Source organism: Lynx canadensis, chromosome C2 (genome assembly GCF_007474595.2).
Source record: "Lynx canadensis isolate LIC74 chromosome C2, mLynCan4.pri.v2, whole genome shotgun sequence".
Taxonomy (NCBI): Eukaryota; Metazoa; Chordata; class Mammalia; order Carnivora; family Felidae; genus Lynx; species Lynx canadensis.
In genome coordinates, this window is record NC_044311.2 from 146,690,494 (window position 1) to 146,716,843 (window position 26,350).

Here is a 26,350-nt window from a genome sequence, read left to right on the forward strand (position 1 = left end):
CATTACCTTGTTTTAAGCTCAAACTACACGTCCTGTGTAAGTGAACACAGTACTGCCACTTGGGCAATAAAAAAACTGAAATGCAGACTAGTGAAATAACCTGCCCCCTTAGGTCAACAGAACTAATTCCAAAAAAGATTCATATGAGGATTTAGGTCCCCTGAACTTGATTCCTACTCTTCCAAGCTGCCTACAAGTAGGAGGTCCACATATTTTTTTCTTTGTTACGCTAAATGCTCTATTCACTCCTCTTTCATCCAAAGATCCAACCAATTCAAAACACTGTTTCTGGAAAACAGACTTTCTAAGTCAATCTCACAGTCACACACATAGAATCAGAAAATATGGGTGAAGAGAATTGAACAAGATGGAAAATATCTACCTTTCTGTTTTGTTACAGTTTTTCTTTTCTCACATAGGAGAGTAGCAGAAAGGTGAGACAAAATTAAGAAAGAAATAAGAGGGGCGCCTGGGTGGCTCAGTCCAGTTAAGCGCCAGACTCTTGATCTCCGCTCAGGTCATGATCTCATGGTTCCTGAGAGCAAGCCGTCCGGGGCTCTGTGCTGACAACATGGAGTCCACTTGGGATTCTCTCTTCCCACCTCTCTCGTGGATGCTCCCTCTCCCTCTTTCTCTCTCTCTCAAAATAAATATTTTGAAAAAAAGAAAAAGGAAGGAAGGAAGGAAGGAAGGAAGGAAGGAAGGAAGGAAAGAAAGAAATGCCAAGAAAGAAAGAAATGCCAAGAAAGAAAGAAAGAAAGAGAAAGAAAGAAAGAGAAAGAAAGAAAGAGAAAGAAAGAAAGAGAAAGAAAGAAAGAGAAAGAAAGAAAGAAAGAAAGAAAGAAAGAAAGAAAGAAAGAAAGAAAGAAATGCCAAGAAGATATATAACGGTGATACCAGATTATTTCCCTGAACTTCACTTTGCAACATTTCCCCCTGAGGTCTTGGGATCAAAGTTTCCCCAGAATTCATTCTCCCTGATCTGAACACAGTGACTTTAAGGCGGGCCTGAGAAGAGGGCTACCAAATCAGTCATACAGTTCGACACATAAAATCAGAAAATAAGCTCTAACATGCTCATCCAATTCGAAAATTAACAGTATTATGATTCATTAAACATGCTTCTGTCCTGATAAGTGAGACAGCCCAGTAACTCTCCTGATAATCAGTATTCTCTCTTTAATGTTTCTTCCTTTCAATAAGAAAGTGATTAGCCTAATGTCACATCTATATTCAATTTCACTTTATAGTGCTTAATAGTCTTTACAAAATTTAAAAATTTTGTGTACCACAAGACATTAAGCATTCTAGACTGAAGAAAACTCAGCAGAAGTCAATACCTTTTCTTTGGAGTTTTCTCAGGTAATTGCCTATACCTCTATAAAAGTCCAAGACTTTGCATTATGCTTACTGATTATTATTTATCTTGAACAGTATGGCCAACTGTCAAGAAGGTAAAAAAAAAAAAAAAAGAATGGAAGTTCTGTTTTTCTTTTTTTTTTTTATTAAAAATTTTTTTTTCAACGTTTATTTATTTTTGGGACAGAGAGAGACAGAGCATGAACGGGGGAGGGGCAGAAAGAGAGGGAGACACAGAATCGGAAACAGGCTCCAGGCTCTGAGCCATCAGCCCAGAGCCCGACGCGGGGCTCGAACCCACGGACCGCGAGATCGTGACCTGGCTGCAGTCGGACGCTTAACCGACTGCGCCACCCAGGCGCCCCGGAAGTTCTGTTTTTCAAGCAATGGCTGTGCTTTTTCCCCCACTGCCCTGCTCTTCAACAGATATTATATAACCAGTTATATATCATAACTCTTAGGGTAATATGCTGGGTCAACTTGACTGGTTTTATCACTCAGTTAGGCTTTAAGACAACTGCCTAAAAAAATTCTATAGTCAAGGAGCTCTTACATCAATTGCCATGAAAGTAGTACTCTAGAAAGTTTTAAGGCTTTAAACAATCATAAATTTATAAAAAGTTGTACCAGAGATCATTTTTAACAACCATTTAACCGGGTGGTATGGAGCATCATTTTCCATCAATATTATTGCTTCATGTTCACATATTTCTAAGACTTCAATTCAACCAAGAATTGAGTGTGCAACGCTACCCTAGACATAGATCTGATGATGCTTGCCATCTTTTAAGACCAAGGTAAGCTACAACATAATGTCAGAGTAACAGTATGAAGTGTATATGTGAAATAACTTCAGAGAAAGGAAGTCATAAGTAAAATGAATGAGTTGCCACCCCTTAACATATCATTCTTACCCATGTAGCACATTATGGCAACTCTTCTAATTCCTCAAACTGATTCGTATTGACATTTGCCTTTTCCACAAAAGGCCTGACTCCCCAGACTGTAAGCTCTCTCTGAAGCACCAATATAATCTTCGAATCTCTCACAGTACACGACAGTGTATGCCCAGTATAAAATAATATACATTGGAGGGACTTAAGTATTTAAGGAACAGATCAGTGTGGAGGAGTAACTGAATCCACTCAATGAGATCTGAGTTGGCCATACTGAAGGAAACACCTTAATTTGGGGGGCAGAGGATACCTGTTAGAAAACAGCAAGGCACGAAGTTGGATAGGCAGAGGAAGGCAGATCCTGAAGAAAAGGGTGTCTGGTAGATCTGACGAGTAGAATGTATCAAAAGTGGGAAAAACTACCAGTTAGAAAGACCAGTTAGAAAGCTGTGAGAATCTTCCAGGCAGGAAGAAATCCAGAGGACCCTAACTGGGATGGATGGTAAGAGTGGAAACAGAAAGAAAGGGAGAGCCCCAGTACCTAGGTGAATGCTGGGGCTAAGTGTGAAGGGTTACCTTCGCTGGTTCAGGACTGGCTGTTGGAGCACATGGGGTTGAAGATGCTTCAAGGTCAACAGAATAGGATCAGGTACACAGAAGTTCTCAAATTTGAATGGTAAGGAACTTGGTTACAAATACAGATTTCTGGCCCCATTCCAAGAGATTCTATTTCAGCTGATGTGAAGTTGAGGCCATGAATCTGCATTTTAAAATAACCTCAGATGATTCCTTAAAATCTTATAATTAAAAAAACCTCAGAGGAATTAACTGTGGAGGATAAGAGACAAGCCAAGGGACAAGTGCCTAGGCATCCTCTCTGTCCAGGCCTTCTGAAGTGAGACATCTCACGAGGCAACACTAACATCAAGGAACCTTAAAATTAATTCCAGTCCTGGGTGCCTGGGGGCTCAGTCAGTTAAGTCTCCAACTCTTGATTTTGGCTCAGGTCATGATCTCACAGTTCCTGAGATCGAGCCTTGTGCTGGGCTCTGTGCTGACAGCGTGGAGCCTGCCTGGGATTCTCTCTCTCCCTCTCCCTCTCCCCCTCTACCACTTGCGCGTGTGCATGCACTCTCTCTCTCTCTCTCTTTCTCTCTCAATGAACTTTAAAAAAAAAAAAAAGTTTAAAATTAATTCCAGTCCTGAGAATACACAGGATACCTAATAAGCACTTCCAACTACTCTGTCAAAAGTCCTTGTTTGTCTTCTAAAGGAAAATAAATTTGGGGACTTCATATTTTTATTTTTAAAAACAAATATCTATTTTTCAGTTTTTTTAATCAATTCAATATTTTCATTCCTATATTACCTACTCTTAGAATGATAGGGAAAATGTTTTTCTGTAAAGGATACTTACGAAACTAATCCATTTCTGTTCAAAGAAAGGCTGATTTTAAAAACTACTAAGCTAAATAATTGAGAACCGCTTGGACGGTCCTCACCCAAGACAACAATAGGCCAGCTCCGTGACAATTTAGCAAAGCTGTTGGACTATCTCCGTGTCTTAAAAATTACTATCAAGAAATGCATGATTTAAAAATCTGTAGTTTTCAGCCCATAAACAATAGGACATTGGCCAGACAGACTGTTTGGGCCAGCCACAGAACACAGAAGGAGGGAGGAGGGAGGAGGGAGGAGGGTAACCTCACCCAAGGAGGACCCCTCAATGTTAACTACTCAAGATCCAACCATATTGAATAATCAAATACTGTAATCCTGAGCTTCTAATAAAATATCACAGAAAGCAGCATAACAGAGGTTATTACCATTTCTTACAGTAGCCTATCTCTAAAGCAAAAGCATTCAACTTGCATCAAAACAACGCTTTCAGAATGTCCTTCAAGCAAATATTCCAAACACCCTTCTCTGATCACACAGGCTTAGGAGAAGTGGAGTAGGGTTGGTGTTCTTTCCCAAAAGAGACTTAGAGAGAGACAGATCTACTTAAGTTATCCCTACATGCCAAAGAGAAAACCCGCAGAAGCAAAAATTCTTGACAAGAACTCAAGAATTGTAACTGCTTTTAACCCTTCTTAATTCTTGGCCTGTCTTACATAAAGTGCGGTACCACAAAGGTTGAAATGGTCTGCAATCTTTCTCTACCACAGCCAGCCTAAAATGTAAGAGATCCAGCTGTGAACTAAAAGGAGGCAACATTTTTTTTCTGTCCATTTTCTAAATACTATAGGCTAAAGGGGCGCCTGGGTGGCTCAGTCAGTTAAGCAGCCGACCTCAAATCAGGTCATGATCTCATGGTTTGTGAGTTCCGGCCGGGCCCCGTGTTGGGCTCTGTGCTAACAGCTCAGAGCCTGGAGTCTGCTTCGGATTCTGTGTCTCCCTCTCTCTCTCTGCCCCTCCCCTGCTCACACTCTGTCTCTTTCTCTCAAAAAAAAAAAAAAAAAAAAAGAAAAAAAAATTAAAAAACTGTTTTTTAACTTAGTAGATAATACATACTAGAAGCCTAAAATGAAAATAACTTATACTTTAAGGACTAAAGATTTCTGAATAAAAATAAAATGCAAAATCACATTATTATGGGTAATCTAAAATTATGAACTTACATGAAAGAATCTTATATTTTAAGTATTAGATATTTATATCAACAAAGTTTATTTTTTAAATTTTTTTAATGTTTATTTATTTTTGAGTGGGGGGAGGGGCAGAGAGAGAGGGAGACAGAGAATCTGAAGCAGGACCCACATACTCAGTGCAGAGCCAGATGTGAGGCTCGAACCCATGAACCGTGAGATTGTGACCCAAGCTGAAGACAGATGCTTAACTGACTGAGCCCTGAACCCAGGAACCATGAGATCATGACCTGAGCGAAAGTCAGATGCTTAAACCCAGGCATCCCTGTATCAACAAAGTTTTAAAAAAAATGAGAAAGCAAACCAGAGAACGTATTAAAGATGACAGGTCCCTATAAATTACAAAGTAAAATTTCAGTAGCGGATGTATTATTGATAACAGTGGCTAACCCTTACACAGTGCTGCCCATGGGTGCTAGGCATTGCCTTAGTACTTTTCATTTTATCCTTACAACCCTATGAATAGGAACTACTACTATTATTATTCCCATTTTATAGATAAGCAAACTGAGACACAGAGGAGTTAAACCACTTGTCCAAGATCACACAGCTAGTAGTGGCAGAGTAAGGATGCAAATTGAGAAGTCTGGTTTCAGAAGCTTTTTTTTAACTGCTACATTCTTCTACCTAAAGAGACTAAACTGCTATATATTAAAGATACTGAGATAGTAAATATGAAACACCATGAATATCAGTGTGTTATGGAAACATTAAAATTTTAATATTAAATACAGCAGTTGAATTTCTATGGACATCTGAAAGAACATTAAAGGAAAAGCATCTAAGACAATTCCAGGAACTCGTGCATTTAGACCCTAATTTGTGAATCTAGCTAATATTACTAGACTGAATAACAGAACTATCCAAGGAACTAACGAACTATCCTGAGAGCTTAGAAAATATGGAAAATATTCAAGAGAAAAAAACAAAACAATGTTAAACAGATACCTGCAACCCTGGTTGCTCCCAGAACAATGGAACAGACCCCCGGATTTGGATGAAAGAAGAAACAGAGTCATCTAAGTACACAACCTACAGAGAAAAATAACAGATGAAACATTTCCACAAAGGTATTACCTCTACATCACAAAGACAAATTTACTACTATCTGTCGCATGCGAGTTATATCTTATGACCAATCTCTCCCGCACAACTGTCCTAACAAAATATCCGGGAGAGGCTACTAAGGGAGTTTGGCTTTCTTCTATTGAGTGATAGTTTTTCTGTATATTAACCAAAAAAATAGTAAAAACATAAGCACAAGAAGCACAAGTCTTAAAAAGGAATTCCTTCTAAATCTCAATATTTTACACACATACCTTTATATTTAATTTTTTTTCTTTAGTTTTCAGTATTTTTCAAAAACTAATTTGAAGAACTGAGTTGGGCTGGGGGGTGTGGCCTGAATTCACAATTATACAGTTTTGAGCCAAAAGTGTCATAATTCTTTTTTAAGTTGTTTTAAATTCAAGTATAGTTAGCACACAGTGTCGTATTAGTTTCAGGCATACAATATAGTGATTCAATGGTGATTTCTCAGTGCTCTTCAAGATAAGCCCTTAACCTCATTTATCTATTTCATCCACCCCTTCCTTCACCTCCCCACTGGCAACCACCAGTTTGTTCTCTGTCTTTAAGAGTCTTTTTTTGGTGTGTTTCTTTTTCTCTTTGTTCGTTTTGTTTAAATTCCACATGAGTGAAATCAGATGGTATTTGTCTTTCTAGCTGAAAATGTCGTAAGTTTTCATTTTAGATGATATCCATATCTACCTTTAAAAGAGCTGGGTTTGATTTCATACACACACACAAACCACTTCTATTAAGTTGTCTAGCTCTATCATTGAGGATTTTTTAAATTTAATACCAAACTGTACCTCACCGACCATGTCATGCTGGTTAGTAAACCCCTTGTTACTCATTTGAAGAGCCACACCTAAGTTTGTTTATAAATAAGTCTGTTTCAGGGAAGCCTTTTTTCAGGCCAGAAGGGAGCCAAGAACCACCCCGAAATGGCATTACAGATGTGAAAATGAGTTCTGAATCAGATCAAAAACTGTGGTTCTATTAGTTTCTGGCCCTCGCATCTAATACATGCACGAAGCAATATAAAACACTACGTACCTGTTCTGTTTCTACAAAATTAGCAACGTGGCCGTCATCATTTGTTCCCCGGACATTAAACCTGGTCCCAGCTCGTTCACAGCTGAGTCTGGAAATGAGGCAAGCCTTGGCCTGCTTATGAGCAGCATAGATCGTTCTGATTTCTACTCCCCCACACATGAGGCGTAATAGCCAGTCATCACAATTCACGCCGTAGTGCTTGAGGTGCAAGTGCAAAGACTGATTCCTAACAGGAAAGAAGAACTCATTAGCTCACTGAGTGCCAGCTAACACGGTATAAGCTTTAATAAAGCAGTGCTCCGGAAGCATTAATGTAACGCTATTCAATTAAGAGGCCCTGCAAATAAACCAGCTCATTTACATTTACCGCGCTAGGAATCAGATGAGGCAATAAAATGCGATCCTCTGGCATGTGATCTATGGTCCGTAGAAAAGAAGCAGATCTTTTGTGTTTTCAGTAGCTGTGCCCTATTCTGCTGTCTTTTTTTTTTTTTTAATTTTTTTTTTTCTTTTTAAATTTTTTTTTTCAACGTTTATTTATTTTTGGGACAGAGAGAGACAGAGCATGAACGGGGGAGGGGCAGAGAGAGAGGGAGACACAGAATCGGAAACAGGCTCCAGGCTCCGAGCCATCAGCCCAGAGCCTGACGCGGGGCTCGAACTCATGGACCGCGAGATCGTGACCTGGCTGAAGTCGGACGCTTAACCGACTGCGCCACCCAGGCGCCCCTCTGCTGTCTTTTTATAGAATGTATATACAACCCAACTTTTCCAAAAAAAGGATTTCATACGCATATCCCCATCCCACTTTATAAAGCTTTACTCTTAAGGCTCAACTTTAATAAGGCTCTATTTCAATTAATTTTAAGTTAAATAGCCAACTGAACTAGTAGCTACCATATTAATACATGTCTAGAGTTTTCCATTACTCCGAGGAGTTTAGCATTCTATGGAACAGAGGGGGCCTGGTTTTCAACAATTTTTTTCAGGGCAAAAAGTTTTATTCTGTGTACTTACACAGAAGCCAAATGATTAGGAAACATAGCAAAGCAGAGTCGCTATGGCTAAATCAGGGATACGGGCTGCAATGCTGCCCGGCTGGCCACCTTCTCACCCCACAGACTGCCTCATCTGGGTTCTCTACTGGAGCCTTGCTCCTCCAAAGAATGCATACGGAATCTCCCAACCAACCTCTGACCAAGGAAAGTATAATGTTGTGCAGAAAAACTTGGGTCTTTTCAGATAACAAGGTGTCTTATAAAAGTGAATTTTCTCTAATACTGAAGTCTGGCTCAGGGCACCTGGGTGGCTCAGTCGGTTGAATGTCTGACTCTTGACTTTGGCTCGGGTCATGAACCCAGGGTCATGGGATCGAGCCCCAGGTCAGGCTCTGTGCTGAGCATGGAGCCTGCTGGAGGTTGTCTATTTCCTTTCTCCCTCTTCCTCTGCCCCTCTCCCCCGCTGGTGTGATCTCTAAAATAAAAAAAATTTAAAAAAGTAAATAAAATTTTAAGATTACATTTAAAAAAATATTGAAGTCTGGTTCTCTGAGTTTTAAAACTCTTCTGTTTTCAGTAGAGATTTTTCTTCTTTAGTGCTCTGCAGTATCTTGCTGCCTTAATCATAAATACACAGCAATACTACTAGACCAGTAGTAGCCCAGCCCTCTTCCCCCCCAGGGTGTGGCTGTGGTAGAGATAAAACAGACATTGGTGGTCACATGCAGTTCTGGCAAACCATCCATTCAAGAAAGTGTACTGGAATGTGAATGAGTGGTGAGATCACTATTGGAACACTGAATCCAGCAGCCATTACGTATTTTCAAAATACGACTTAAGCTTCCAAACTTTCACTATTACCTACGCTCATCTGAGGCGAAATTCAAACTGACCGTGACCCAGTATGTCCAGATGCCATAGCGAGTCCCATGTCATGGCAGAGGTATACAAAACTTACTTGTCCCCATTTAAATGGAAGCGGGAGCCCGTGCGTTTGTTCAGATAAGAGTTTCTCTGTCTGCCATCAGTTTTCATTTTCCTTTGTTGCCAATGTGTTGCTGCTTTAATTCTATTGAAATTTATAAACAACTCTCAACTGGCATCAGCTTCAAATCTCCAATGGAGTAAAACAACTTGGGTTTTTATAATAGGCATTTGTGACTCTGACAACAAAAACTTACTTGGCTGTATCCTGGAAAATATTTCTACTAAGCTACAAGAGTATGCATAATAAATGCATAAAACTTTCATATTTCTGTTTGAAGGGAAGCTCAAGAATCCCAGTCCTGGGGCGCCTGGGTGGCTCAGTTGGTTGGGCGGCCGACTACAGCTCAGGTCAGGATCTCGCAGTCTGTGAGTTCGAGCCCCGCGTTGGGCTCTGTCCTGAGCACTCAGAGCCTGGAGCCTGCTTCCGATTCTGTGTCTCCCCCTCTCTCTGCCCCTTTCCTGCTTGCTCTCAGACACACACACTCTCTCTCAAAAATAATAAACGATAAAAAAAAAAAAAAAAAAAGAATCCCAGTCCTTAGCAAAATGTAGAAAGTGTTAAGTGACCAAAACTCATCTTTGGTGTTTTAGTCTCCCCTTTGTTCAACCGGACTTCCACTAGACAAACTCCCTCAATCTGTTATCTAAACTTGTCTCCACCTTCAACCTTAATTGAATGAAATGGTAAATAAATTATTCCCACTGGCTAAACTTAGCAAATGTGCTTAATTGCTGATCATTGAACCAATACATCTGCACCTGCTTAAACTTCTAATTATAGCAGGAAAACTTTTATCTCTTAATCTAAGGATTTTGGGGTTAAGAATGAGCAGGGTGGGGGGGAAAAAAGTAAGGACAGCTGCCCAGCCCAGCTGCTATCATCGTTAGGAACTTCAATGTCTCTTCCATCAGAAAAAGTATAGGGCTGATATGGACTCTGTGCCACTCATCTGCCCTATTAACCCTTCTTTCCCCACCCCTCCATCATCTCCTCCTTTGTGAGGCTCCAAGTCTCTGACTACAGTGCACTAGAGTCTTTTTTCATTCTGCCCTGCTTCTTCTCCACGCTACTATGCTGGGCCAAAAAACTTCCATGTTAGCTACAAAATTTGTTCTAAAGTTAGTTTCCTATCCTAAGGTTGTTGTTGGCTTTGAGCCTTCTGCCAGCCAGGGCAGATGGGTCAGACTTGAACATGCTACTCAAGGACCATACAGGTAAATGGTGGAAATGGGGGGTGGGGGTGGGGGGGCGGGGAGGAGAGAAAATATACAGGAGGAACACCTTGAATCTGAACTACCAAGGGAGACCCAAGAGCACAGAGTCATGGACTTTGGCCTTATAACATTTGTATACATAATGAAATATAATTGGTACATGATGTTAAGGAAAAAAGTCAACATCCATGCTGGCTGTGGACAAGGGAACCTCTACACTAGAAATGTGGCCTCCTCCAATAAAGCAGTACTAATTATAGTCACGTGTGCTCACTCCCTTTGTGCACACTTCGAACAAAGCACATTAATGCATAAACATGAAATAGTTACCTACTTAAGTCTTATTTTATTATAGTACTCAGTGTTATCCTAGTATACCACTTCTTCATAGTCGCTTGCTCTTGAACCAAGATTATCTACCTATAATCTTTCAATTAAAAATAATGGGATGCTGTCTTAGGAAAACAGTACTGCCAGAGGAAAGATCTCAAAACTAACAGTGGTTAAGTATTAGCAACACACTTCTACTACAACTAATTCATTCTTAATCTTAAAATAAACATCTTGAATATATTTTGGAAATGAAGGTCAGTCTGGATCAGGGAGAGCAAATGGGTCTCGTGTCACATGAGAGCTTCGACAAAATGACACTGGATGCCTGTGCTGCTCGGCTGAGGATTCTGGAGCAGGAAAGAGAGGTGTGCCCCATCAGCAATGCCCATCCCTGCTATCTCTGGAAATTACTGCTGAACACACTATAACCCAAACCACCAAACTCCTGCACAGCAAGCGCATGATTACAAAGGGGAAAAATGTAACACGAACTCACCAGAAAAATCTATTATCGGTTGTGTGTTCTTGCATGCTACGATGTGCGTTAAGACTCAGATCTAAACTGACTCCAGATGCAGACCACGCAAAATAAAAGTTTCCCGAATTCAAAACTTTTCGCACTTCTGAAATGCGATCCTCATCTGAAGAATCAATTCGTAGTGATATAAATTCGGTGGAAGTAACTCGGAAAACCTCCGATTCTTGAATTTTTCCAACAGACATACATCCAGTGACTAGGACCAGATAATGTAACATGGTATCACCTGCAAAAACCAAAGAATTAGTTGGATGAAAAGTCTCAGTATTTCTCAAGCTATTCAAAGTTTCTTCCAACTTTCTTGTCACGTTTCTAACTTTTTAAATCCAACAGCACGGTTATTTTAAATTGACACGGACATGTTTATGTTTACAACTGCATTTTGGCAAGACTTGAAAAAAAAATCCTTGCTTGAGCACATTTAATATAATGAAGCTATTATATTTAAACATATATAAATTATATCTTTTATAAATTTATATTTATATTTTTGTATTTATATTTTGTATATTTAAATGTGTATTTAAACATTAACAGAATAATCTCACATTCATGAAATGTTCCTCTACTTAATCTGAGGATATACAAAATTTGTCAAATAAAAAAATATATGTGTTATGCTCCCCATCTTTCCTTTATGACTGTGAGGAAATCCAGATAAGCATATAAATGTGAGAGGTCTCTGTAAATAAATAGCACAGCTGGAAAAAAAAAAAAAAGCTATATAAACGGGAGCTGCTGCTGCTGATATGTGGGCAGAAAGCCCCTGGTAACAGTTTATAAAGCAATTTGGTTTACAAAAACTTTCATAGAGACTTTTTGCTAATTTTGACAAAATCCTTTGAGATGAGTATGAAGGCGAAATTCAGCAGCGGTGTACCTTGAGCGTGGGCTGTGACGAGGCAGAGGTGGCCCTAGATCCTGGCTCCACTACTTATAATCCAACCCAACTTCAGGGTGTGAACATAACCCGACCTGAGATCTGCTCCCTTATAAACCAGCACTAAAATGAATCTCACTGGACTGTGAGGAGTACCTAAGACAGTATTAGTTAAGCACCTGGCACAGGGCTTTATGTGTGATAGATGCATAACAAGTGACAAACCTCCACTTTACAGCCCAGTACGCTTCAGAGTATGGCCCATAACCTGTCACAGTGAGAGAAGACGCTTGTGAAATGAAAATCAATTACCTCGCCAAAGTCACCGTTTAGTTTAGCGGACCTTTTTTCTCATAGTAGGACTTTAACAACGAAGGAAGCCATGTGTTGATCTGCATGATGTTACAAGCTTCCTTATCTCATCACAGACCAATAGCGAAATGGCTCACGGACTGGCACCAGGTCTTGGGCCACACTTCCAGCCATACGGTTACAGACAAACGGGTAATCCCAAAGGTTACTCTGCAGCCCACGGTGACATTAAGTGGCAGAGACAGATTCAAGCTGAGACCTTTTAACTACAAAGCAGATGTCCTTTCCAGTATAAACCAGGGTAATCAGTGCAGTTCTCACTAAAACATCATTTCCGAAAGCACTGAAACAAAAAAAGGGCGATGCCCTGATTTTCTCTTTTGACCACTGATACCAATCCTTCAAGTGTTCACACAGAATAATGTCTCTGGAACTTAAAATCACGAGAGCTTGAGTATGTAGCATACCTTTCAGTCAACAAACATTTCCCCAAGATTAGCATAATTAGGATTTAAAAGATGTTACCACACTTTCAGCTCACATATGGAGTCTGAAATGATAAACAGTCTCCCTCAAATCCTTACAATTAAAACAAAGAAATGAAAAAGGTTAATTATATTGAAAAATAAACTTACCAAGATTTAATCGTAAAACACCTAAGAGTCCATAAGCATCAAGCACTTTGGAGTATGTACCCTTGATTGCCTCTTTTTCTGCAGATGCTACAAAAAAAAGTTTCAGGGTAAGAAAAATGGCCTGAAACATCAGATTCTATTTTGTTATGAAGCCAGAGTTTCTCTAAATCTGATATTCTATTTTTTAAAAAAATTTTTTAACGTTCATTTATTATTGACAGAGAGATACAGAGCGTGAGCAGGAGAGGGGAAGAGAGAGGGGTAGACACAGGATCCGAAGGAGGCTCCAGGCTCTGAGCTGTTAGCACAGAGACTGACGCGGGGCTCGAACTCACGAACTGTGAGATCATGACCCGAGCCAAAGTCGGTCGCCTAACCAACTGAGCCACCCAGGTGCCCCTGATATTCTTTCTTTTTTAATCTGGTATTCTTTATTTTTTTAAATATTTTTTCTAAGTCTATTTATTTTGACACACACACACACACACACACACACACACACACACACACAAGGCAAGCACAAGCGGGGGAGGGGCAGAGAGAGAGGGAGAGAAATCCCAAGCAGGCTCAGTGCTGTCAGTCAGTGCACGGAGCCTGACGCAGGGATCCAACTTACAAACCAGGAGATCATGACCTGAGCCGAAATCAACAGTTGGACTCTTAACTGACTGAGCCACCAGGTGCCCCTTAAATCTGAGATTCTTAACATAAATGCTCGCATAAATTATTTTCTCAAACAAGTAACTGAACTGTCCTTCTCAAAGAGTCAACAACTTGTTCCAGCACCACTGCGGTCTCTCCCGATGACCTAAAGGACTACCTTTAAAAATAGTGATATGTTCTGGAGGTTGTTTCTGCATCACCTTCTCTGTCTCACTGATTTGTCTGCCCACCTATCTACCACCAGCACTACCCTGTGTTATCACACCCCAAGGGAAAACATCCAACTCCTTCACCAGCAATCTTTCAGAATCTGGCCTCAACATCCTCTTTCAGCTTCATTTTTCATCACCCCCCCCCCTCTTTCCTCCTGCCCCTGCATTTTATGTTCTCACTACATTAAAGGGTCCCCTAGTGTCCAAACGCGTGCAATCTAGCCTTCTGCCAGCAAGGCTCCACCTAACTTTCACATTTACAAACAGGGGCACAAGATCACTTTCTGGAAACCCCTCTTTACCTCTACAGGCACAATTCTTTCACAGAGCTCCCTCTTCATGCTGCCAAAACACTTTATATGTACCCATCACTTGTCTTTCCCATTAACCAGCCTGATCCTTGAAGGCAGGAACAATGTCCTATGCCTCCTTTTATCTCTGACATTTAGATTAGTGCTTGAAACACAGAAGATGACAAATGTTTAAATGATAAAAGCTAATGGCCACACTTGACGACAGAGTTTAGCACAGGAACGGAAATCTTCAGTTTGGCCTTTGTCTTGATTCATTTCTTCTGCTATAAAGCTAATGTTATCTTGCTAACGAATATAACCCACAGAATAATATCCCTAGGTCAGGCTGTTGTGGTTCCTCTGCTGAAAAACAAAAACAAATCATGAAACTTTAAAGGAAAACTCTTCCTAGTTCTCAGCAAATATACTTATTAAAAATCTGACCAAAAAAACCCCAAAGAAATATAAATCACAGCTAGTATCTCAAATGGACAATTCCAAATAATTCTAAAGACTACAAATCTAGAAAGGTACGATTCTCTTTTTCATCCTGTACTTTCTCTTCTATTTCTTTCCTTCTCTACTGCTCTCCCTTTCCACTTTCTACTCCACACCCTCAATTCACCTCTTGGCTGGCCAGTTCCCTCCTTATTTACCTGTGTCTGTTGCCCCTATCTATCCCCTTTTTCCTTTCCTCATTCGTCTTCGATGTAGAATTATAGAACATTTTGGCAATAGCATGTGTTCCACATTAGAAAAGCACACGTTATTACATCCTATGGCCTTCCCATTTCCCCTCAACCTTCACTGCCAACGAAAGGGCTGTCTTCTCAGCCTACTGCCTTGCCTAATACTCCTAGTGCTTTGTATTCAAGAGCTTCTCTTCTGCCCTGAGCTCTCCTCTAGGGCTCTACAGACTATCTCCTCTTCCCTGCTCGCTTTACCTCTTTACCATCTACTCATAGGCCTTCTTCCAGTTAACCCACTTCTGCCTCTGAATGAGTTGTCTTCTGCTAGCTGGCCACAGAGGCTAAAACTAAATTAACTGCTCAATCACTCAATTAGCTGATCCTGTCACAGTTTTCTAATATGCTCATTGTTAAGTGTGGGCCTTTACCTTTATCAAAGTACCCCGTATGAAATTAGGGAGTGGGTAAAATTTCACCAAGCCATTAATAGTAGTTACAGGCGTTTGCATTTCAGCATTCCTAGAGTTCTTCTTCTTACTATTATACCACAGGTTTAAATAACAGTTACTCCTAACATTAAATGACAAGCCACACAAATACAAAATGTCAGAGCATTAATTTTAATTTTATTTTGTAAAGTAAATCAAGATTGCCTGCCCCTCAATACTGCCTCATTAAGAGCACCACATGTACATTAAAGCAAACGCTGGACAGGCTTGTTATATCTCTGATGACAGAAGGCATGGCTTCCTGGACAAATATTAGAGATTTAGAGGTTAATGCTCTAAATACTTAAATACCATCACTAATATAGTAATACAGATATTACTAGACGTATCAGTCTCAGCAGCAATCACCATTTGGGTTCAAACACCAGCAACCAGTAAGATTAAAAAGAAAGCTATAAATCATCAAGATAGTATGGTAGTGGCACAAAAACGGACAAATAGGTCAATGGAACAGAACAGAGAACCCAGAAATGGACTCACAAACATATGGCCAACTAATCTTTGGCAAAGCAGGTAAGAATATCCAGTGGGAAAAAACACAAGTCTCTTCAGCAAATGGTGTTGGAAAAACTGGACAGCGACATGCAGAAAAAAGAACCGGGACCACTTTCTTACACCATACACAAAAATAAACTCAAAATGGATGAAAGACAGGAACGTTAAGACAGGAAGCCATCAAAATCCTGAAGGAGAAAGCAAGCAACAACCTCTTTGACCTTGGCTGCAGCAACTTCTTACTCAACACGTCTCCAGAGGTAAGGGAAACAAAAGCAAAAATGAGCTATTGGGACCTCATCAAGATAAAAAGCTTCTGCACGGGGAAGGAAACAACCAGCAAAACTAAAAGGCAACTGACGGAATGGGAAGAGATATTTGCAAATGACGTATCAGATAAAGGATTAGTATTCAAAACTTATAAAGAACTTATTAGACTCACCACCCAAAAAACAAATAATCTAGTGAAGAAATGGGCAAGAGACATGAATAGACACTTTTTCAAAGAAGACTTACAGATGGCCAACCAACACTTGAAAAGATGCTCAACATCACTCATCATCAGGGAAATACAAATCAAGATCACAATGAGATACCACCTCACGCCTGTCACAATGGCTGAAATTATAAACTCAGCTGCATTAGAGAGAATGCAGAGAAGGAGGAACCCTTTTGCACTGCCAGTGGGAACGCAAACTGGTGCAGCCACTATAGAAAATAGTATGGAGGTTCTTTACTACTATCAACACTAGCCAAAGTATGGAAAGAGCCTAAATGTCTATCAACTGATGAATGGATAAAGAAGATGTGGTATGTATATATATATACATATATACACACACACACGTATATATGTGTGTATGTATATATACGTGTGTATATGTATATACATATATACATACGTACATATACATATATACGTATATGTATACATATATACGTATACACATATACATATATACAATAGAATATTACTCAGTGATCAAAAAGAATGAAACCTTACCATTTGCAACAGTGTATATGGAACTAAAGGGTATTACGCTAAGCGAAGTAAGTCAGTCAGAGAAAGACGTATGATTTCACTCATATGTGGAATTTAAGAAACAAGACAGATGAACACAGGGGAAGGGAAGCAAAGGTAAGATAAAAACAGAGGGAAACAAACCATCAGAGATTCTTAAATACAGAGAACAAACCGAGGGCTGTTTGTAGGATGGTGGGTGGGGGATGGGCTACATGGGCTATTGGCATTAAGGAGGGCACTTGTTGGATGAGCACTGGGTATTATATGTAAGTGATGAATCACTTAAGTCTATTCCTTAAATCATTATTACACTGTATGTTAACTAACTTGGATTTAAATTTTTTAAAAACTCGGCAGGGAAAAAAAAGAAAAGAAAATGTATTTTTAACATTAAGTCATTGCCTTCCCTTAAAAACAAACAAAAAAAGTCATTTTGTAATGTACTACATTCCCACGCAACAAAATGTTTCTCTTCTAGGGATGAGTGGCTCAGTCGGTTAAGCATCTGACTTTGGCTCAGGTCATGTTCTTGGAGTGTGTGGGTTCGAGCCCTGCACTGGGCTCCACACTGACAGTGCAGAGCCTGCTTGAGATTTTCTCTCTCTCCCTCTCTTACTGCTCCTCCCCTACATGCCATGTGCATTCTTTCTCTCTCTCTCAAAAAATAAATGAACTTAAAAAAATGTTCCCTCTTCTAATAATGCAGAATAATTATCTTATCATGAACTATACTCCAAATATATGAATATATCATGTCGCTCAGGCTCCATGAAGACCCAACTATTAAACTGTCATCTCATTCAAACATTCCAACAAACGTCAGGCTGCTTATTTACACTTTTATATTATATTCTAAGACTCAGGAAACAGGACAGACACACACACACACACACACGCATACAATTTAGTCTAAAGTGCCTATTAGATAAAAGTATGCTAAAGGAAAGGAAAGCTAATTGAAAGAGTAGATATCACTTTCCTGCCCAGGAGTTTCTTGCTTTCTCCTCAATATTAAATGAAATTTTAAAATAATTTTTAGAGTGATGAATGATGTTTCAGCCAAGGTATCTGTACACTGTCTGTCATGACTATGACATCTAACACTGGGAGAGGTATTTTGCATGCATTATTCAATTTTCACAACGCCCCGTGAGCAAAATTACTACTATTTCCATTTGACATATGAGGAAACAGGCTTAGAGAGGTTATCAATTTGTTACTAACTTGTCTAAGCTTAAATAGCCAGAGTCACAGAACGCAGCTTCATGAGGGGAGGGATTTGGTTCAGTTCACTACACTAAACCCCAGCAGCCTAGCTCAGTGCCTGGCACTCAGGAGTTCAAAGATTTTATGCTCAATGAATCTGTGGATGAAATTTTAAAGTCATATGTGTTTTTAACTCCAGACGTTTCCAATTTGCTAAGAGAAAACAGTGTTTTCTTCCTTTATGTAAGGTACTGTAGATGTTTTCCTCTTCTTCCATATATACTTCGAGGACTGGGGCAGAATTGAAGGAGGTCTTTTGTAGGCTGTCAGAGCCCAGGCTGACTATGAACAACGGCGCTGTGCATGGATATGAAGCCAGAGGCAGGGAGAGAGGGCATCCACTTGAGGGGAAGGACAGCCTGTGATAAGTCTGGGTGGGGCAAGGAGGGTGGTGTCCACCCAGAGGTGTTGGGAGTGGCCTGGTATGGTAGGATGAGCTTGAGCAGAGTGGGGAGGGCAGGGTGCCCTGAGGGAACCCAGGGGCAGGGTGTTGGAGCCCCTGTGGGCTGAGGAGGCCACCCACGTGGTGGCGGAGGCTGCAGCAGCAACAGGACAGTGGCTGATGGTCAGGATAATGGGAGCCAGGGTCCTCACTGTCAGAGAACGAGAGTGCCAATATGGGAAGACAGAAAACCAGAATGGGCACGGCTGCGCTGACTGAAATTGAAGTTACCACTGTGAACTCATAGTTTTCTAGACAGACAGACATGGATATAAATGGGTGTTATACAACCATCAATACCCACACATAGTTAACTGCATATTCCCCTTAGCTCCATCCAAACAGGGCCTGAGATCAGCAGTACCCCAACAGCAATGGCCATACCTAGCACCGAGCTCTTGCTTTCTAATACCATTTTCCACTGTAAGGACTCCTTAGAGAAATGGCTGATTCCAGGGCAAGGGCAGGGACAAGATGAGCCTGGAACATATTCTGTGCAGAAAGGGAGTACTCAAAGACTAATAAGACATGGCACAAAAATGCAAAGCCAGCTCGAAGGGACCTCTACTAGAGAAATCTGGAACAACTTGAGCATTGAAACAAATGACAAGAGTAACAGATTAAAGTTAAAGTGTGATGAGTAATGGCGATGTTTACATACTCACAAAGCACCTTATCTCGGAACGCTTGTTAACAAGAAAAAGGAGTCTGCCAGAGAGCACCTTAAACAAATAAGCAGCGTGCTCACCAGCAGTACTGGGACAAGTCAAAACTGTGTGCACCTTGACAGGGTACGGTGAAAAGAACACAGCCGCACATGTGTAATATTCCTGCCAACATACATGACCTGAATCTGAGCAAGAGGAACCATCAGACAAACCCAAGTGAGGCCCAGTCCGCACAACAGCCGGCCTTCGTCTTCAGAAGTTTTAAGGTCATACACATCAAAGACTGAGGAACTTTCCCAGATTTAAAGAGACTGAAGAGGCATGACAACCAATAAAATGACAGATCTGAACTGGATCCTTTTGCTATAAGAGTCGTTGTTGGGACAACTGGTGAACTTGAATGGAGTCTGAGAATTAGAAAGAAGTACGATGTTAACTTGTTTTTTGTTATATTGTAGTTACGAAGGAGCAAGTCTTAGCTATTCTAGGAAATAAGTAATGGTATTTGTGGGTGCTGGGATGTCATGTCAACAACTTATTCTCGATAATTAAGAGAAAGTTCTTTATACTGAACTTCAGCTTTTCTGTGTTTCTGACATTGTTTCAAGATTAAAAAAAATAAATGTAACCATTAAAAATAAACTTATAAAATACACATGCATATTCCTAAATTAAGAGGCTTTTCTCTCTACACAGCACAAAGATAAACTCTTATAGCACCATGTTATACCCTGACCATACACTTTTTAACAGGGAAAATTTTCCCTCATTTTATGAAACCCCATGAAATATAGAGAAATACATGAGGTAAGAGGGAGAGACTTAAATTATTATCTTATTTCTCTGCTAATTTTTAATTCTAGAAAACAATTTGAGAATCTTCCACTAGAAGGGATTATTTAAAATAAAAAAGCCGTACTACTTTCAAATAATGCGTATGATCTTTAGATAAAACACGGAATTTACAAATAGTTTACTCATTCATTCCCGTCTTTCCTTTTCCCTAACGCTCTCCCCTTGCAGCCCACACCGCAGTCAAAACGAATAAAAAATGAATAATGGGTGACTCCTTGTATGCTCCACACTCTTTTCCCTCTTCCCCTTTGTTCACAGTGTTCTTTCCATCTGGAACACCCCTGAGTCATCTTTGCATTTCCAAACATTCCCCATCCGTCAATACCTAACTAAAATGCCTCTTCCTTCCTAAAGCTTTCCGCGATCGTGCTGGAAGTAAATCTTTCTTCTCATTATTTCATAGCGCATTCACTTGTGTACTCACAGCCACAGAAATGGTCTCATTTCTTTTCATCTCAACAAATTACCAACCTAACCAGAGATGCCGAACGCTGCAACTGTTAAGTATGCGTCTCATCGACAAAAACAAATTGACAGGTTGCAGCACAAAAGGGAATGTTCTGTTAGTTTTAAAATTATACATAAAAAGACAGACATTTAACCTTACCATCAGTAGCATCTGAATGCTCTGGACGTTTATGGTGGCATGAGGGTGGGAGTGGGGAGGTGGGGAAGACAGGCATCGTTAATTGATTTCTTTTTCTTTTTAAGTTTATTGATTTTATTTTGAGAGAGAGAGAGAGAGACAGACAGACAAGGAGGGAGAGAATCTCAGGCAGGTCCTGTGCTGTCAGTGCAGAGCCCAACGTGGGGCTCTATCTCAAGACTGTGAGACCATGGCCTGAGCCAAAATCAAGAGTCATAGATGCTTAACCGACTGAGCCACCAAGGCGCCGCATGATTTCTAGCCAGGATGTATTTTTTCTAATTTTTTTTTTTTGAGTTTATTTATTTTTGAGAGAAAGAGAGAGAGACAGAGTGCAAGCGGGGGAGGGGCAGAGAGAAGGGGAGACACAGTATCCCGAAGTAGCTCCAGGCTCTGAGCTGTCAGCACAGAGCCCGACATGAGGCTCGAACTCACAAACAGCGAGATCACGACCTGAGCTGAAGTTGGACGCCCAACCCGCCCTACGATTTCTAAACACAGTTTAACCTAGTGGAGTTTATTAAGGATGCATGGAGAGCCCCGAGGAAAACAGAGTGAAAGAATGAGAGGAAATGAAAGTTCAGGGGAGACGTTGATAACAGGAGTCCAGGTTACTACTTGCTGGTGCCGTCTTTCAGCGTATCCACTGTGCTTTCAATGAGGGGAACAGACTGCTCTGTGGTTTTCTTTTCTCTCTCCTGTTCATGTTGATGTTGTTAAGCAAACAAGATGCTAGGAAAACGAACCTTTCTTTTTACAAGTTACTGATTTTTAGCCACCCATCAAGGCCTTTAGCAAGTTCAGCTCAGGTAAGGAGGACTGCACCCCTTTAGCTCATCTGTCAAACGTGTAAAGTAAGGCAAAGCCTGACTCCGGAAGTTAACTGCTATTCACACCTCAGGGGTCAATAGTACCTAACTCCCTCAACAGCTCATTTTAAAGAGAAAAACTCTTCTTCCCTGTCACATTCGACGCTACTTTTCGCTTGTGCCTTCAATTTTTTCTTAATTTTCCATCTAATGTGAACATCATTTTCTGGGAACACAGAGCTATCTTAGGCATAAATCTATAATTATATTTTTAAACATATCCATATGTCAGTCGAGCCCAATGCGGGGCTGGAACTTACAAACCACAAGATCATGACCTGAGCTGAAGTCTGATGCTTAACAGACTGAGACACCCAGGTGCCCCTATTTTTTAATTTTTTTTAAATGTTTATTTATTTTCAGAGAGAGAGAGAGAGAAGGCGGGAGAGGGGTTTAGAGAGAGGGAGAGAGAGAATCCCAAGCAGGCTCTGCACTGTCAGTGCAGAGGCGGAAAAGGGGCTTGAACTCATGAACCATGAGATCATGACTTGAGCCAAAACCAGGAGTCGGATGCTTAGCCGACTGAGCCACCCAGGCACCCCTCTCTGATTCTAATCCTAGTGAATATGTGAATATGAATAAGGTCACAGAATAGAATTTAAAGCAAAATAAAATACATACCATGAACATGTATTCTCATGAAAATATTTAAGGATGAAATGACATGATATCCAGGATTTACTTCAAAATAAATGGGGAGGGGGAAATAGTGGATAGGGATATAGACAAACACAAGCGGCCATGACATAATCATTGAGGCTGGGTGACAAATACATGAGAGTCAATGACACCATTCTCCCTTCTTTGATGTACAGTTGATACTTCCCAAAATAAAATGATAAAAAAAAAAGTTTATCCTGACAACATTCTTTGGCATACTGGATAAGTTCAGAAAGAAGAGAAAACAAGATAACTCTGGGCTGTCAGTGACAGCGGAGGCTACTGGAATTCTAAGTAATTTGAGAGGTACTTTCTCCAACTACCCTAGACCAGAGGTAGATCAGTCAAAAGTTCAATGGGCATTTAGACTTTTATAACTTGAAAGGAGGCAGTAAATCCTACTGTCTTTAGAATGGCCCCATAGTCCACTCTAAGGCCATCATAAGATCATCAAATGACAAATATACAACAAATTGGAAAAGAAGACTTGACAATTCCAGAATGGAGACCCCGGGAAGGGTATAAAGTATTGCTGTACTCCGTCATAAATGTTGACCTTACGTTCATCCTAGATAACTTAGCTTTAATATCCTACTCTGTTGAAAACGGCCTTGGAAAATAAGAAGCTTGCCTTTGCTCATCACAGAAGAGGTTAAGAACTATTTAAACCTACATTAAGCCACGAGGTAGTGATACGCAACAACGCCACTCAGACACCTTAACTCATTCGTTATTTTGCCTCGCAGCACGCTTTCAAAGTTCTTTCCACTGAACGCCTTCCGGACTGAAAGCAGCCTAACCTACGTTCCCTACTGAAGCCACAGGAAAGTAATGAAAATAGAAGCTGTAGAGATGATCTATTTATAGACTACAGAAAACACTCAAGGGTGTAAATCCATCAATTGTTCCCTATCAAAATTTAACATACCAACTGTCCTCTCATTACTTGGCACCCTCTTTTGCCAGGGTGACTTACTCTCGTAGCACTGTATCATATGTTGTAACTGGCATTATTCAGCATTATTCGTATTACACCCTCCCTTCTCGCATTAGATTTCAAGCACATAATGAAGCATTGGATCAGACTATCGAAAGTCAGATTAAGACATAATCATACACCTGTATCTTGATTTTCATGAGTTGCAACTTTTTGAAACAGGGGCTTCTTCAACAGAGAATAATTGTCGCGCGGTGATCACTTCTCCAGCTCAACAGAAAAACAAAATTAACTTATTAGCTAAGATCACCAGATAACTTCACAGCCATTTGTTTTAAACTGAAATGGTACTCTGGGGATTAAATTTAAATGTAAATTTCTCTAACTTCTGATAATGACAATACTACAAACCAAATAAATAAGCTACCTAATGAAGGGCCTGCTACCCAATGTTAACATTCCGCTGTGGCTCAAGCCTTTCAGATGGGCAACAGACGGTCTTTCTTCAGCTGATACAGAAGACCAAAATAAGGAAAGCCATTAAGAATGTGAAAACAAGATTACAAGTTAGTCCGCTCTTTCTAGAATCACAATTTGCTTGTGGTTGCACGCACTGCACTTTGCGGTCAGCTCATTTGCATACAGGTAGCACTCTGGTGGAGAACCAGAGGGCCTCTCTCTAGTCAGAGGATCCTGGAGATCGCGCAAACCAAGCTACTCATTTTCAGAAGAAAAAAGCTCAAGTTTAGTTGATTCATCCAAGGTCACAGAACTACCTGGCAGAAAAGCCACTTTCCATTTTATAAGACATAAGTAAAAAGAGGAAAAGGTTCTCTTTTTATAATTTTAAAATGAAAAGGTTCTCTTTGTATAATTAAAATATTAAAACTCCAGCTGAAAAACATTAAACTATCCAAATTAGTGTTGTGTCTACACTACAAATCCCCATCTTGGCAACATCTCAAGACGATAACAACCTTTCACTAATTCACATAACAAGTATTTCCTGAATGCTGACTATGTACCAGGACCCTGGCAAAGTTCTACAGGAAAAAAAGTCAGTGCCCTAACACCTTCTAAGAGGAAGACAGCCATTATGTGATCATACAAATGCAAACTCATAAATGACACTGAATACTGTCATGGAATTCTGACAGACTACAACGGGAGGACCTAACTGAAAATTGTTGGGGGGAGAGCGGCAGTTACGATAGGCTCGCCTGCAGAAGGAGTGGAGGTAAAAATGCTCCAAGCAACATACTCTGTGACCCAGCAATTCCATTCATAAAAATACATCCAACAGAGATGTGTACATATGTGCACCAAAAGACATGGATAAGGATGTTCATCCCACTGTCATTCATAACAGAAAAAACTGGAAGTAAATGTCAACAGAATACTGGAATATTCACACCAGGGAATACTACCGAGTAGTGACAACTGCCACAGGCTACAACAGGGATGATCTCCTGTACAGAACATTGAAAGAAGTCGGACCCAACAGAATACATATTGAGTGATTCCATTTATGTTAGGTTAAAAACCAGATAAAGTGAATCTATGATGTAAGAAGTCAGGTAGTGATTATCTTTGCAAATCATGGTAGAGATAATAATGGGGAAGAATGTGAGGGAATCTTCTGGAGAGCTAGTAATGTTGATTGCTCAACCTGGTAGTGTTAACATAGATATGTTTACTCTGTAATAATTCATCAAGTCGTACATTTATGATTTATGTATTTTTCTACATGCATGAATAAATTTAGTTTTTAAAATAAATATTGAGCAACCTATCAAAATAACACCAGCATTTTTCACAGAGCTAGAACAAACAATCCTAAAATTTGCAGAGAACCAGAAAAGACCCTGAATAGCCAAAGCAATCTTGAAAAAGAAAACCAAAGCAGGAGGCATCACAATCCCAGCCTTCAAGCTGTGTTACAAAGCTGTAATCATCAAGACAGTATGGTACTGGCATAAAAACAGACACTCAGATCAATGGAACAGAACAGGGAACCCAGAAACGGACCCACAAACGTATGGCCAACTTATCTTTGACAAAGCAGATAAGAATATCCAGTGGAAAAAAAACACAGTCTTTCAGCAAATGGTATTGGAAAAACTGGACAGTGAGATGCAGAAGAATGAACCTGGACCACTTTCTTACACCATACGCAAAAATAAACTCAAAATGGATGAAAGACCTAAACGTAAGACAGGAAGCCATCAAAATCCTCGAGGAGAAAGCAGGCAACAACCTTTTTGACTCTGGACACAGCAACTTCTTACACAACACATCTCTGGAGGCAAGGGAAACAAAAGCAAAAATGAGCTATTGGGACCTCATCAAGCTAAAAAGCTTCTACATAGTGAAGGAAACAATCAGCAAAACTAAAAAGGCAACCGACAGAATAGGAAGAGATATTTGCAAATGACACATCAGATACAGGGTTAGTATCCAAAATCTATAAAGAATTTATCAAACTCAAAACCCAAAAACACAAATAATCCAGGGAAGAAATGGGCAAGAGACATGAATAGACACTTCTCCAAAGAAGACATCCAGATGGCCAACAGACACATGAAAAAATGCTCAACATCACTCATCACCAGGGGAAGACAAATCAAAACCACAATGGGCTATCATCTCACACCTGTCAGAATGACTAACATTAACAACTCAGGCAACAACACATGTTGGCGAGGATGCAGAAAAAGATGATCTCTTTTACACTGCCGGTAGGAATGCCAACTGGTGCAGCCACTCTGGAAAACAGTATGGAGGTTCCTCAAAAAATTAAAAATAGAACTACTCTATGGCCCAGCAATTGCACTACTAGGTATTTATCCAAGGGATACAGGTGTGCTGTTTCGAACGGGCACATGCACCCCAATGTTCATAGCAGCACTGTCAACAATAGCCCAAGTATGGAAAGTGCCCAAATGTCCATCGATGGATGGATGAATGGATAAAGAAGATGTGGTATAAATATACAATGGGGTATTACTCGGCAATCAAAAAGAATGAAATCTTGCCATTTGCAACTACAAAGATGGAACTAGGGGGCATTATGCTAAGCGAAATTAGTCAGAGAAAGGCAAATATGACTTCACTCATATGAGGACTTTAAGAGACAAAACAGATGAACATAAGGAAGGGAAGCAAAAATAATCTAAAAACAGGGAGGGGGACAAAACAGA

At 40.2% G+C, this 26,350-nt stretch overlaps 1 protein-coding gene across 11 annotated transcripts in view; it reads right to left on the reverse strand.

Moving 5' to 3' along the window:
* The window catches only part of SYNJ1 (synaptojanin 1), a 93,261-nt gene that overhangs the window by 55,435 nt on the left and 11,476 nt on the right, over positions 1–26,350 (reverse strand). For all 11 annotated transcript variants that reach the window (XM_030329235.1, XM_030329230.1, XM_030329234.1 and 8 more), the window contains exons 3-6: positions 12,923–13,009; positions 11,054–11,321; positions 7,025–7,250; positions 5,852–5,935 (exon numbers count right to left, since the gene is read on the reverse strand). In XM_030329235.1, the coding sequence (XP_030185095.1) occupies positions 5,852–5,935; positions 7,025–7,250; positions 11,054–11,321; positions 12,923–13,009 (665 nt within the window). The remainder of the gene's footprint in view (positions 1–5,851; positions 5,936–7,024; positions 7,251–11,053; positions 11,322–12,922; positions 13,010–26,350) is intronic.